General features: G+C 39.3%; 1 protein-coding gene across 1 annotated transcript; it reads right to left on the bottom strand.

The window, feature by feature from the left end:
* Positions 1–1,196: 1,196 nt before the first annotated feature.
* On the bottom strand, positions 1,197–11,234 carry MYL4 (myosin light chain 4). The gene is made up of 7 exons (XM_072111091.1): positions 11,047–11,234; positions 8,740–8,767; positions 4,992–5,141; positions 3,025–3,198; positions 2,034–2,111; positions 1,540–1,578; positions 1,197–1,415 (listed from the first exon to the last, which is right to left on the bottom strand). Exons 1-6 carry the CDS (start codon positions 11,158–11,160, stop codon positions 1,550–1,552), a joined length of 573 nt encoding a protein of 190 aa, XP_071967192.1. The 5' UTR covers positions 11,161–11,234; the 3' UTR covers positions 1,197–1,415; positions 1,540–1,549.
* Positions 11,235–15,270: the final 4,036 nt, after the last annotated feature.

Below are 15,270 nucleotides of genomic sequence, written 5' to 3'. Positions count from 1 at the left end.
AATAATAAAAATCTTTTAGTCTTCACCTCTGAGTGCGCCATTCAATCAGACCACCCCCACAAACATTACCTGTCACATATATCATGTATATATCTTGACCTGCTTAGGTAATGTGCGTAACACTTCAACCTAACAATTACTGAGTATCCTTTGTGGTTGTATAGATCGCACCTTGTGTTGTGGTCTTTATTTTTCTTTTCCAGAGGTTTCCTTAGGAGACTCCTACTGACCTATTTACTATGAACATAGTTCTACAGGTCATTGGGTTCCAATGAGCATATTTCGACTTTCCTACCCTCCAGAGATGGACATAACTTGGGGACGAGTAGGATGACTGAATGTAATTTGGGCAGATACATATTGATAGGGATTTTTACATTGAATTGAAGGTTTGTAATAGAAAATGTAGGCTAACCTGTCCAGTTTGGGGTTCTGCACACAATCAATGGGAAAAGTAAGTACAAGGGCGGTAATAGCAGCTTGAGTAATGTTTCTCATAAAAGCTACATTTTTTTATTATCCAGAGGTCACTATATTCAAGTGAACCCCTTGTCTGACTGTAATATTATGTGTTGGCCACTCAAATTAATGGACAACTATTTGACACAATGATAACAGGTCACCAGAGCAGGGGCTGCTTTTGTAGACCAGTGCTCTGTAATGGCTCATACTCCCCACCATGATGATTATATGCCTTATGTACCATAAAAATCAAGCATGATAAACCAGGGGCACTTACTCATAGGCCCAAGCACTGTGACTGCGGTAATCTTATATTTGTTATCCATGGCCTATTTTCCTTTTAAAATCAACTGTTAAATGTATGCTCACCCCCAGCCTTTCCAATAGAAACCATTTAGGAGATTTATCATACGCGCTCCTGCACTAGCATGTATTAGCAGCCATGCCCCCTGCTATTTTTTAATAGCAAATAATTGCACTGAACAAGAATTTACAGTTATTTCACTGCTTCTGCGCCCGAAAACTGGCGTAGAAGCAGTGATAAGTCTCCTCCCATTAGTCTGCCCGGGGAATACTCTTCAGGAGGCTCCTGGATGCATCAATATAATGCTAAATACTAGCACATTGTAAAAATACAGTAAAATATGTTAGGTTTTGCAGTTGCAGCACATTTTATGGTCAGCAGACGACTTTACATTATAAAACTTACAACCGTAAATAAAAGACACAATTGCTATCTTTTTTGTGAAATTTATTTGGTGAAGATCACCAGGGGAAAAAAACATCTCAAATAATTTACAACAACAAATGTTATTTCATTAAAAGGCCATAGTCTTTATGAGAACTCCAGGATGTCACGGGTGGCTTTTGGACTGTGATGACTTTTCAGGTACTTTATGAACAAGTTAAATTAACTTCTTGGGGTCAGATGGTGATGGATGATTCACGCGGAACTGGAAAGATAGAAAACAAATTATAGTTCCTTCAAAGAGTCAAACATATGAATGAAATGATCTCTCAAACTGTGATCCAGTTTTAAACAGAGTCAGAAATAAAGTAAAATTGCTAAATACATACCATATTATCTTCAGCCAGCCATAATGTGCTTGATAAAAGCTAAGGAAGAGAAAGATTTCAATGAAAAGATGGTAACAAATTTTTTGATGGGATGTGTAATACTTTATCTCCCCTGCAGAGGCACTGCTGGATAACTAAAGACTTGCTAGCCAGATTAGCATCAAAACACTGGGGTCAGCTTCAACAAAAGATGCTGTGATCTATGTATCATTTAGGTAATTTTTAAGTAGTATCTTTTAAATAACATTAGATTAGGGAATATGAGTAATGATGAATATGAGGGATGGAAGAGGAACTCTGGAGAAGATCTGTGATAATGGGTCATTTAGAGTTGCATATAGAACTCTTGGTCGGAGAAGTACTTCTTTACTCAACACTATATAATACTAATGATTTATAGACATATTTAAGAATATAAATTACTTTGCTTTTACACAAAATGCTCCTTTTTGAATTCCCATTACTGAAACGTTTTAGTATGGGCCGTGGTTTACCTTCATAGTTAATACAGCCATTTGCATCCTCTTGTCCTGCAAGCAGCTGTTCAACTTCATTTTCCTGCAGCTTCTCCCCTGCAGGTGATAGAGAAAGATTGTGAGTAACAATAGCAGATTATAATATTTGGGAAGGCACCTAGAGCCCATGAGCTCCCAGATAGCTGTGCCTTAATGAACATACAACATAAGAAATAGTAGGCCATTATATATATGTTGTGAAAATATTGGGGCACATTTAGTTACCCATCCCGTCGCGATCCCTGAGGTCCGTTGTCCGACGATGATTTGGAGCTGCCGCGATTCACTAAGATTGTGTGTCCAATTTCCTGCATGTGTCGCTTCCCCGCTCAGGTCTGCCAGAGTTCACAATCTTCTTCGCGGTGTATGTTAGTGCATGGCTTGCAACACAATTCTGAATGTTAAATCCCGCTGTTAGTCCGAATCAGTCGGGTTGTCCGATGGCCGTGTGTCGCATGAAAGTCGGCTAGATTGCATCAAAGTCCGATTGCGCATGCCAAAAACCGCAGTTAAATGCAACGCAAAACAGAAAAGGTCGGAAAACCTTATGATGTTGTTGTATGATACTATGATTTAGTCAAAGCATGGGGATAGTTTACTCACGTTAACTGTTTATTTTTATTTTTCATATTTTTATTCAATAGTTACTGTATATTTTTTATTTGCATTCATATGAGATTCCCTTTTTCGTTATTTTTGTTATGTCATTATTTAAGTAATGTATAACACTATAGTTTAAATACTGGATATACTAGAATCACTCCCCAATGTACATTCTGCCAGAGCAGTTCATGAAGATATATGTAATAGGGAAAACATCTATTATTAGTTTCATCTGTACCTTACAGTATTTTATGGGGACCCAAACTTGGTGAACAGACCAGGGCCTTTGACACACATAATCTGTCTCCTCTCATTCACTGTAGAAATGAGTCAATACCAAGTTATTTCAATGCAGCATGTTATTTACCTAAGGTGGCCAAGACATGGCGCAATTCAGCTCCCATTACAGTGCCATTACTTTCTTTGTCAAAAACACGTAAGCCTTCTACAAAGTCCTCAAAGGAACCCTGGTCCTTATTTTTGGATATGTGCTGAAGCATTGGAAGGAAGGTCTCGAAATCAATGAGTTTAGTGTTCAGTTCTGAAACAAAGCAAATAATTTATTATAATCAACTTTCCAACCACTTAACAATAAGGGAACTGCCATGGGGTCACAAACTGTTCTCCCCCCCAAAAAAAAAATGATAGTTAACATGGAATGTTTCATATCTTTAGGTCTTGGCCTGGTTGCCAACAATTTCTAATCACACAGTGATCTAAGAAATACAGAGATGTATGATGTGTTATGTGTATCATTCCGAATGCTATATATTTACTAGATCTAGGCACAGACAGCTGGCAGGCTTTGAGTATTAAGTTATCAGCTATGTAGTCTTCGAGATGAGCAGCCTCTGGGATTTTCTGTACTCTGGCATTGACTGCATATAATGGATAACAACACACATACCACTGCTTAGTAAAATGTCAATGGCCCTCCCCTTGGTCAGTAGTAGGAATATGATGTTCAGTATTGGCATCTGGACTGCTAAGGGCATGGCCATGAGTTTGACTGACTGACCTTGTTTGTCCTTTCAATACTAGGAATTAAGTGATCCGGTCCCCCACAAATAGAGTGGTGTAATAACCACAATCCTTTAGAGCTGACAGTAGCCCTGTGCTTTCACCCACCTATTCTTCATAGCTCTGGGCTCGAGGGGGTTTAATCCCTTGTGCAGAAATAGAACAAGACACGATGCCAGGTGTGAGGGGCTGTGTATTTGCACCAAATGGAAGGTATGTCACATAGAGCCAAAATCTTTGGATGCACATATCAGTTTACCAAAGCGATACTATTTATAAGTTGGATTGTCTTATTCTGACTGTTGGTCCCATGTCTGGCATCTGGCCATTCTTCTTCTATATTCTATACAACATAACACAAATATGTTGTCATCTTTACATTGCACTGTAATGTCATAAACCTACCCTGTCATACCACTTGAGGTGGCATAGACCTCTCACCAAATTTTGAATCACTTCATTTCTAACAATATTCACAAAGCCTTGAAACCATATATGTTACAGCAAGAATGATATATACATTTTTTTAAATTTGTGGCAACTGCTCCTTTTAAGGAAATCTACCATCAATATTAAGCATGATAAACCTGGGACACTTACTCATACCGGTAGATCCAGGCGAAGTGACTGTGATAATCTTCTTATATTTGTTATCCATGGTTTCCTTCAAAAATCAACTTTTGAAATTATGCTAATAAACTTTAAGATTTACCAGAACCCAAATGTGCTGCTTACAGTGTGCAGGAGCACTTCCCTCCTTCCACTGTGTGCTGAAACTCCCTCTGCTGTAGTGAGATTACATCAGTCAGCAGGAGGGCTAAAGGAGCAGAGGAGAAAAGGGGAGATTTTTAATAGCCTGTGCAGCTACAGCACATTAGCATAATTTTAACAGTTGCTTTTGGGAGGAAGAGCCCATGGATAGCAAATATAAGAAGATTACCAAAATGAGTCAGTGTGAGTCATATGATTACCACATCCATGATCCAGTGTCCCTGGTTTATCATGCTGGATTTTGATGGTAGATTTCCTTTAAAAAAATGTATGTTACATTTTCAAATCATCCTTTGTAGAAATCAATATCTCATTAAGATAATAGACCAGCCCTTTCCATGTGCCCTGTTATACCATATGAACAAAGATGGTTTTACCAGAGCCAGTCAACTCCTCCTATTGCAGAAGCTCTGACATACAAACCCCATCATCATCAGCAAGTTCATGTAATGGAAAACATGTAGGCAATATGGTGTGCCCTGTTTTACTAATAATATTTCACACAGGTCAGAGTGGAGTTAACGAGACTTATTTTTCACTTACCTTCTGGTTTTGGTCTGCCCAGGACCTTCATTACTTCTGCATTGGTGGGATTCTGTCCCAGAGCCCTCAAAACATCACCACATTGCCCATATGTGATCTTCATTTCCCCACCTGGGGTGCGGTCAAACAGCTGGAAGGCCTCTTTGAATTCTGGGTGTAAAAGAGAAGAAAATTCTAGCAAATTCTATATTAATCAAACATTTTATATATTAATTTTACATAGAAAGAAAAAATATTTCAAAAGCTGTATAATTTTACTTGGACACATCGCCATTTTTTGATTCCGTTTAGAAGAGCATGGGGGCCACGGGCCGATCACATATGCGATTCTATGGAAATGCATGCGATCAGTAACTGGCACCCGGTGTCTTGTATTGTTTAAATACTAGTTACCAGGTGCTGTGTTTCGCATGTGTTTCTGTATTAAGGCATATGTGATCAGGCCGGGGCACACCCCTGTTTCATTCCGCTTTTAAGCAGAATCAAAGAAGTACCGTTCATGTGACCGCACACTTGGTTGTCCGCTGCATTTTTGCAAGGTATTCCTAAAGATCAATAGATATAGATCCCACATCTATCTGAAGAACAGAGGTCTCTTGTTGTTACAGTAAGTGTGCCTGTAAGTAACACAATGCTAGTGCCCATGGCCCAATCACATATTCGTTCCAAGTGAAATGTATGCAATCTGTAACCAGCACCCGCTATCTTGCATTTAAACAATACAAGACAATAGGTGCTGATTACCAGTCGCGGGAGGTTCACTGGAAGTGACTGCACCCTCTTGGGAGGTGGCTGTACATGTCTGGAATCTCTATTCTGTTCTAGGGATTTCTGTAGTTATAAAATAATCTGAAACTGAAAATAAATTTTTCTATGTTTTTTTTTCTAGAACAATGCAGGCATTGTCTGGTATTTCGGCCTAGTGAATGTCTACCTGACACAGCCCATGGAAATAAGTGGCAGTGTTTTGTAAGATAAAGGATACCCTTTTTCTAATCTGAAGAGACCCTGATATAAAATGTTATAGTACATATGGCCATTATCTAGTATTTCAACAGTGTAACCTCAGAAGCAGCTGAACAATATCACTTACCACTGCAATTAGTCTCTCTGGGTGTCCGGTTACTATTATATATGTTACATCTATATTAGAACCATCGTTCCGTCCATTCCACTGGACATTCCTTTCATTCCAGATCCTTTCCTTAGCAGTCTAATCCCCTAACAATGCTCAAGGTTTTGTCCAATATTAGAGTTTCATTCTTCCCATTTTTCCTTTGTGTTGGAAGATGGCAAAATATCACATCTAGAAAAGGTTCTCTAAAATTGACAGTCAATGTCCTATCCTAAGGCCATTAGATACTTTCTGTATCAATTCCTCACATATTTTTAGATCTCTGTGTGACATCACATGACCAAGGACAGATTTCTATCCACTACGAGTAAACATATAAGCATTCTATAGTAGTACAGTACATAATCTCCCAACGGGGCCTAGATGCAGGGAAGATATGTCCCTGGGTAATGGATGGGGAGCCCGTGGTGGTGATACAGCCGTATCCAGGGATCAGACTGAGGCAACGTTGTGCAAAATAACTCATGTTTTTTTATTGCAGGCAACGGTTTTGGTTACGATTTTGGTAACAGATTCCGGATTACTGGAGTGATCATGGAGAGTGTCCTCAGGAATGGTTCACCATCCTGGTAGTAGATGCAGGCTGGGATGGAGCTATGTCCAATCTGTGGATGCTGCAGCTATGAGTCTTCAGACTCTGGTACTGGGATAAGCTAAGTGTCAGTCTCCCTCTTCACTGTGTTCTGGAACCCAAGAGACCTAGCCCCTCCCTGTCCAGGGGTTTTGTTAACCTGGTCAGGTGGTGGCTAACTCCCCAATCACACTCCAGTGTACATGGTGGAATACAATTGGATAAAAACTTGCACCCTATTAACCATTACCTGTCTAGGCAGGATCGACCGCTGCTAATTGCCTCAGAATAATTGCGTAACCCCTAAGGCGAGTTGTGCAGCCTCACCTGCTGGGGAGACATAGATAGAGGCCCTTATCCACAAACACTCCTCTGCCAATACGTTGGCAGGGGTGTTGCAACAGCAAGCAGAGATATAGAAAACCTTGAGGAATGGATATAGAAAGCATTTTGAAAAAATTGTGTAAGTTTTCCTTTCCAAACCATATAAATTATTTGGCCATCAGGGTATGATACCATGACCACACATAGACCTTCTGATTTGAATATATAAATGGGAGCGGAGTTGAAACAAGGACACTGTTAGAATAGCCTATCTGAAGTTGCTGAGCTCCATTCTGCTATTTTTCTGTGTTGAGCCATTCATGGGCAGGTCAGTGATTCCTGTGAACAGTTGGGTTGCTGACCTACTCCAGATCATAGGACGAGAATGTGCTCTGCAGATTGAACTGGGGTCCTAAATTACTCTCTTTGTAGACTAGCATTACATTGTCTGATTTTGATGTTATTATGTATGTACTAATTTGCCAAACATGTTTTCAAGTCGGCCAATACACTCTGTGCTTGTTAAGGGAAGCAATAGGTTTAAAACTATTTCTGACAGAGTGAACCTTTAACATGGGCCATGCGACACACTTCTGTCTGACTTTGCATGCACGCCCTTTCAGTGGAGAAATTTGTGTCCCATGAAGAATAATGCAATCACGTCTTAAATACCTGTGCAAGCAGTTTGCACAGAAAAGAGGTGCAAAGTCCGCCAGAAAACTGGAAACTGTGCCCCAAAGTGTTTGGCCTCATTCACATGGTCACCTGGGGTGATGTATCGCAAATTTGCCGCAAATACACGTCCCCATAGACAGCAAAGGCTGCCCAGCGGCGGTACCAATCCGTGCCGTCCACGGGGAAAAGATACAGCATGCTCTATCTTTCCCCATGTGTGCGGCTGTGCGCCACTGTTCTCTATGGAGGGTGGAGGAGGTGCTGTGTGAATGTACCCTTTGGATGAGGGTGCTTTAACAAATTATTTTATTGAACCTAATATGATACATATACTATCACGTTGGGCCACATATGGATTTCCACAGTATAACATTCCACATAACAGAGTGTGCATCCTCAAAGTGCGACACACCGCCAGTTTGAAGACACAAACATACACAGAAACACATAAGGGGAAAAGGGAAAGCCAATCTAACAATAATACTAAAGATAAATACAGAGGTAAACGGATCATGATCTCATGTTAATGACACCTAAGTTCAGAACTCTGGTGAGTCTCTGAGGGTGAGGGTGCTTTTAGATATCTGCTGAAAGTTGTCTAATCTTAATGGCCACATAAAGGACTCTTTCACATTGGCGTTGGTTTTCACGTCCGTGGTTCAGTGATTTCCATAGATGCCTCACAAAGCTATTGATTTCTATAGACGTTTTGCATTGGCTTGTATTTTCAATGACCCGATGAAAAAATTGAAACCTGTCCTGTTTTTTTAATGGATGCAGTTCACAGAAGGCAATAGAAGTCTATGGGTCCTCAAAAGAAATTATGAAACATCCGTTTTTTGATGTGACTGAAAAACAGGTCTGATGTTTTCAAAGCAATGTTAAACCTTCAGTTTATTTTTGCGGACACGGAGACAGAACAGAGACAAAAACGAAAGGATGTGCAACTGAAGCTGAGCGCAAAATGTGAAAGAGCCCTAAACCTGTGAGCTAATTAACTATATGACCAGCTCTAAATGTTTCTATTTTAACTATAAAATTACCTTCAATCTGATCGGCAGTATACTCAATCTGTGGAAAAAGAAAAATGTAAGTTAGTATTAATAGAGTAAAAAAAAAAAAATATTCAATGGGTTTTACAATAAGCAAGCTGGCTTTTTAAGGAAAATGCTGGGAGCATTCTTAAGCCAAAAGACCCCTGTCATTGTCCACTGATAGCACAAACTTCTGGGTGTTGGTGTATTTCTGCACATTCCAAAAGTGATAATGAGATTTAAGGTTAAGCCTATGCATTTTGCCAGTCCACCTCAATGTCAGCTGTTGTGCAGTCCTGTTTATGCATATAGTACATTATATCATTGTCTAAGACTGCACGGGTGAACTATAGAAGGGGGATTCATTTAGGGATGCTAAATCTGCCAGGACAGCACATCTATTCTGCAATGTGCAGAGAGTGTTGTGTTCTTGATGATCACTTGTCATTATGACATTACATTTTTCTGATTGTTATTAAATGTCTCTATGTGATAGGACTTCCATGTACTTGTTGGCATATCTTGTTCATGGGCCAGCACATCTCTTGGCTATTAATCATGTGGCACGAGTTACTTTATGCCCATATAAACAGTAGAAAGGTTTCTATATTCAGATTGGCATCATTAACCATTTATGTTTGATAGTTGCGCTTTACACCAGCACACAAAGTACTCCTATATGATAGCACACAGATCACTAGGGATTCCAGGAGCTTGGTTCAGTATGAAACCTAATACCAGCTAAAGCAATTGACCAAATCTTGTTCTATTGGTAAGTGATTGGATGCTTCTAAATATATAGAGTGGTGTACTCTACAAAGACAATTGTGCCACCAAGTCTCATAAATGGTTAGGAAAATCTCAATGTTTTCAATGAATAAAAAAACCCTTCCATCTTTCATAATATATTCAACTATATTAATGCATCATCTTATATATGATAAGTAAACCACAGACATACAGATAGAGATACATAAATATACATTACCATTCATCAATCTTTGCCTTGTTCTACATGATGATTTCTTTTTGGTTTTGACTAACAAAGACTTGAGTACAGACTCCTAGTTACAGACAGACTTCTCTGCCCACTGTCACCTCTAGTGAAGCTCTCTGAGTGCTAGTAATTTACTGAACTTTACTGAACTCCATCCAATGATCAGCTGTATGGAGTATACAGCTTAGGATCCCACACCTGTACCTTGTCACTACAATTTCATTCCAGCTTAAAATTGCCACATGTAAATGATATAATCCATTTTTTTTAAAGATCTATACTGCTGCAATCAAGAAAACTTCAAGTCCAAATATAAAAGGCACCCTTCAAGGGGACATGCCACCTATCCATGTTTAGTAAGTTATTGCATTCCTAATCAACAACAATCTAGATTTTAAAATTCAATTTTCATGAATAAATTGATAAAAAAGCTTTTGCCAATTAGGGGTTTGTATTTAGGGCCACACTACATCGATGAGGGGAATGGTAATATTCATAGATAGCAAAAAGAAGCATCAGAATTGCCATATCATGGACAGTACGAGTGGTGACAAGTTATCTTTACCGGTTAGGAGAAATAATCACCTATTGACTGGATTACTGATATCTCCTGGATCACTGGGGGTCTGACCACCATGAAAAGCCATTATGAGGCACTTGTTTGCTCTTTCCTGCATTCTTAAGACAACAGCAAGAAGGAGGAATGGAGCAGTGCTCAAGCATCTCTTATGACACCGCTATCATAGACTATGGCACTGAAAACGTAGCTCAGCACATATCTGTGTGCATACGCTGGAGATCAGCTAAAGCTCCACTGATCAGACTTCCAGAAACCTAGCAGTTATGCAGTGGATAGTAAGTCTAAATCCCACTCAAAGGAAACTTGTCAAGAGGTTTTGGGACCCCGCATGTCTTTATTGACCAATGATTTCTTGTCAAACCTCCCAATCGTTAACAGTTTGCCTCAGGGTTGTATGAAAAAACTCATACATCCTACCAAGAGATGGATCTTATATATTCAATTTTCTCTTATTTTGTTACTCACATTACTCCAGTGAAACCAGGATAGCTATTCACTGCTTCACTGTGCATACACCAAGGGTCATGATTTTAGTTTACCATTTCATGACCTCCTAACTGGTCCCCTTAAAATACTGTATAAAGAAAATATTGAACCTATAAACTTTTCAATATACTTTATGTTTCAAGTCCTTATTATATATAAGATCTCTGTGACAATAAAAAATCTGTAAAAATCATTGTTTGTGTCATTCTAACTCACACATGCTGTATATTTCCTCATGGTACTGAATACTTACTGTGACACTCTTTGGATCAAATGCAGCCTCCTTTGGGGGCTCTGGTGCTGGAGGTGGTGGTGCTGCAGCTGGCTTGGGTGCCTCCTTCTTAGGCTCTGGCTTCTTGGGGGCCATGATGTGTGGGTGATAGGGCCTCTTGGGATGCAATGAATGAGATGGGAGAGGTGACAGAGCCAGGGTGGTCACTCAGCTCACTCTTATATCCAGGGAGAGAGAGCTGCGCTACTATAAAAGGAAGAGTGACAGAGATGTCCCACATGACAAGTATTCATCATTGTTATCAGTCCCGACCTACACTGAGATATTAACACTTGCCCTGCCAAATCACAGACCACCAGCTGGATAGCCAGAAGAAGACTCATGAACTGCTTCTCAGTTCTGAAATAGTCATATGGTTATTATTGTATTATTGAAAAAAATGTATTTTTAACTAACAAAAAAGAATATGCCATCTCTGTCTGGGATGATGGGTAGATATTTGTAATCCAGATTTCCTAGAATCCCAGAGATCTTAGAAAGTATAGAGATCTATAAATAACATGGAATTATAGTTTTATGAGAGATGTAGTGGTAATTATATAGATCACCCAATTTCCTCAAGTAAAGATAAGAGACAATGGAATTATAATTTTTTTTAAATCTTGTCAAAAATCCTATGTGCTCTACTTGTGTCAGCTGTTATCCAACTAGAAGCAGATGAATGATATATTAGATTGTGTAGTTCCTGAAATATCAGAATATAATGCTGCATCCCTTTGGGTGGCGGGATAAAGGGGGGCAAGACTGTCTGTTAGAAGGGTGGCATTGACAGACTCCCAAGGTCACACTGTATGAACAGCTGCGTCCATGAGCTTGCTTAAATATAATATCAGTGCAGCATTGCATATCTGTACAGACAGGGTGGTGGTACTGAGCTGGGCTCTGGCTAGGAGGGGGTTAGTCCTATGGGGCCTACGGCTATTATTAGAGGTGGGATGTAAAGCATTATTCCCATTAGATACATTGGCATGTAATACTTAAGAGCTGTACCCAGCCCCCTCTGTAAACTGACATATCTCCAAATGAAGGGAGGGGGGAATGTCCTCCAGTGCTGTGTGACAATGTGACAAAGCAGGTACCACTTAAGTGACAAATGACAAACAGATTAAATGTGATCACATCTTGTAGCTGACCATCATACTCATATTTATATCCAAGCAAAATACAATAGGTCAGTAAAAAGTTTCCAACTTAAGACAGGTGCTATCTATTCATGCGGCACCAAAGAAGTCCAGAGACATCTGTTGCATCAAGGCAACACATATTTTGCCCACACACATAAATAAAGCACCACAAAAAAACTACAGTACCCGGAAAGTAAACCACCTGACAGCAAACTGCATCACCAAATGCATTCAAGCAATATCAAAAGTGGTGGCAATCTGCAGCTACTATAATGAGACTCGCTGGACTGAATGTATTATACAACTACTGTTTAAGTCAGTGGAAATAACATACATCTATATAAAGCAACCACCAGCAGCTTTTTGTAGGAACTTCTGTTCTCCCATGATGATGTAAAGATTTCCTGTTAATTGTAGGTCATGCTCGGTGTTAAGGGGACTGCCTTTCAAGGTAGAAAAATTTCCCAGAATTCCCTAGTGGAGCATCAATGGCTTTAAATCTCCACACGCCTATAAGGCGGCCATAATTGTCAAACTCTCTATAAAGAGAACTTTTACTTCCAGACCCTAGTCAATAGTCTAACCATCCAGGTGGAAAACAATGCTGTTTACAGTTTGGAATCTGTTCCTTCTGGAATAGATGTAGGTCATGCTTGGAGTTAAAGGGGTACCTTTCAAGGTAACAAAACGAGGCATTTGTTTTCCATTCCCCACCTTGGAAAACATATCATAGTATATAAGACTGTAAAATGACACAAGTTCATAAAGTCCAACCTTTAAGAATTAAACAAATGTTTTTTTCCCATAACCCGTGATCCAGGCCCCTCCTAAACATGTACATAGAGTCCATCATAACAACCTCCTGTGGCAGAGAGTTCCATAGTCTCATTGCTCTCACAGTAAAGAATCCCTATATATGGCGATGGTAGAATCGCTTCTACTCTAGGCGTAGAGGATGCCCCCTTGTCTTGGTCACAGGCCTAGGCATAAAAAGATCTTTGGAGAGATCCTTGTGCAGCCCAATCAGGTATGTGTGCATTGTAATGAGGTCTCCCCTCAGCTACCTTTTTCCTAAATGGAATATTCCCAATTTCTGTCCTTGTATTCTAGTCCCCACCACATTCCCCTAATAATCTTGGTTTGTCTCCTCTGCACTGTTCCAGTTATACTATGTCCTTTTTATACATTAGTGCCCAAAACTGTACACAATATTCCATGTGTGTTCTAACCAGTGATTTATATAAGGGAAAAACTATGTCTTTATTCATGAGAATATATTCCTTTCTTGATACATCCCATCATTTTATTTGCTTTAGCAGAAGCTGCCTGGCTGTGGTCACTAAAATTAAGATTACCATCCACTAATACCCAAAAGTCCTTTTTCAGCTGCAGTTTTACCAATTAATTGTCTGTTTAGAACATAATTGTCCTTTTTATTTCCATGGCCCAAGTGTATAACTTTACATTTATCTACATTAAACCTCATCAAACATTTCTCCATCCACTCCTCAAGCTTCCACAAATCCCTCTGTAATGCTAAACTATCAACGTCAGTATTAATTACTTTACACAGCTTAGTATCATCTGCAAATATTGAAACTTGACTGTGTTAACCCACTACAAGGTCATTAATAAAAATATTAAAAAGTGTCCCCAATACTGACCCCTATGTCACCCCACTGGTAACATCAACTAAGCCAATTGCTTTTCTAAATAAGTAACTGGGTATTTGCATATTTCTTAGTTTTCCTGAGCTGAGATGGTTGTTTCATTTACAGTTCCCACCTACTTTCTCCCCACTTTCACTTTCTGATATCTGCACATCCATAATGTAAAAATGTTGATTGAGTTCCATGTGTGTGTAAAATAGAATAAAAATATGGTCATGCAAAAAAATCCAGCAGTGTTGGATTTGTGCCAGCTGTCTGTGTCTGACATCTTCCAGGTCGCAACATGATCACATTTACTCTCATTAGGCGCAATGTGGTAGCACAACATTCTAGTCTTATGTAGCATGAGCACTTGTCACCATGTAGCCTTAGCTATTTGCCATCCAGGGTACTAGAGGGTGAAAACGGAGGCTACAATAACAGACATACTTGTTGTTGTTGTTATTTTTTTTTCTACAGATTTGTAGCTATATTGTAAAAACACAATCACACATGTGATAACTTGATAAATGATTCTAAGACTGGGTGTATAAGCGAAAATTAGATCTTTAAGCTCTGAAGGAGGGGGCCCTAAGTACAGGGGGCAGACACGTGACCCCTGCACTGAAATATGTCTCGGTTTGTTTGACCTCTGCTTGGAGGACATAGCTGAGGGATGTTTCTGTCATCTCCTTACTGCAGCCGCTACTTTCCCTGCTTTTTCATCTACCTCTTTGCTTTTATTGAGTGCATTTATTTTACATTTAAGTCTATGAACTTGTGAAAATCTGCAAAGAAATTTTGTATTGATTTCATTAAGCTTTTTCTTGAAAAAATCTGTAATTGTGCATAAAAATGTAGGGATTTTGTGTGGTTTCCCATTCCTTTTTTCCAAATCAAACAAACCAACGCATCTACAGTTAACTTTAGGAACTTCATTTATGGTTTATTTCATGTGTTATTCATTTATTCCTGAGGATAATCTGGGTTGTTGTTATTTTCATTAATAAAGGCTATAACAATATAAGAATAGGTAAGAAAGATTTGTAGCTCACCAATCGGTCCTGTTCGTTTGTGCAGGAAATCCACGTTGACGCAACGTACAATCCAAGTCCTCGTAGAAAAAACGGAGATCCGCACCAAACCAGGATAAAAAAATTTCTTGTCCTGTTGGACTTTATTATATAATATATTTAAAATTTAAACATGGCATGTCCCCTAGACCATATAGAGGAAGAAAACCTACGCGTTTCAAGTGCACGAGGCACTCTTAGTCATGGTTGAAATGTTTGTGGAGGTTATCGGGATATATACCTGTTTCCGGAAAAGGTCCCGATCACATGATCCAGGGAGATTTCCAAAACATGGAAAATCTCCCATATGTTTATAAAAACAAAATAGAAGAAATATAT

Source organism: Engystomops pustulosus, chromosome 6 (genome assembly GCF_040894005.1).
Source record: "Engystomops pustulosus chromosome 6, aEngPut4.maternal, whole genome shotgun sequence".
Lineage (NCBI taxonomy): Eukaryota > Metazoa > Chordata > Amphibia > Anura > Leptodactylidae > Engystomops > Engystomops pustulosus.
The sequence above is the reverse complement of the archived record's forward strand: the minus strand, read 5'-3'. Positions and strand labels throughout refer to the sequence as shown.

Excerpts from the sequence above, each read along its gene's own strand:
- MYL4 (XM_072111091.1), bottom strand. The coding sequence starts at position 11,160 with ATGGCCCCCAAGAAGCCAGAGCCTAAGAAGGAGGCACCCAAGCCAGCT. Across the intron at positions 8,768-11,046 it reads TTGATCCAAAGAGTGTCACA|ATTGAGTATACTGCCGATCA; the intron begins GTAAGTATTCAG and ends CTTTTTCCACAG. Across the intron at positions 5,142-8,739 it reads TACTGCCGATCAGATTGAAG|AATTCAAAGAGGCCTTCCAG; the intron begins GTAATTTTATAG and ends TTTTACACCCAG.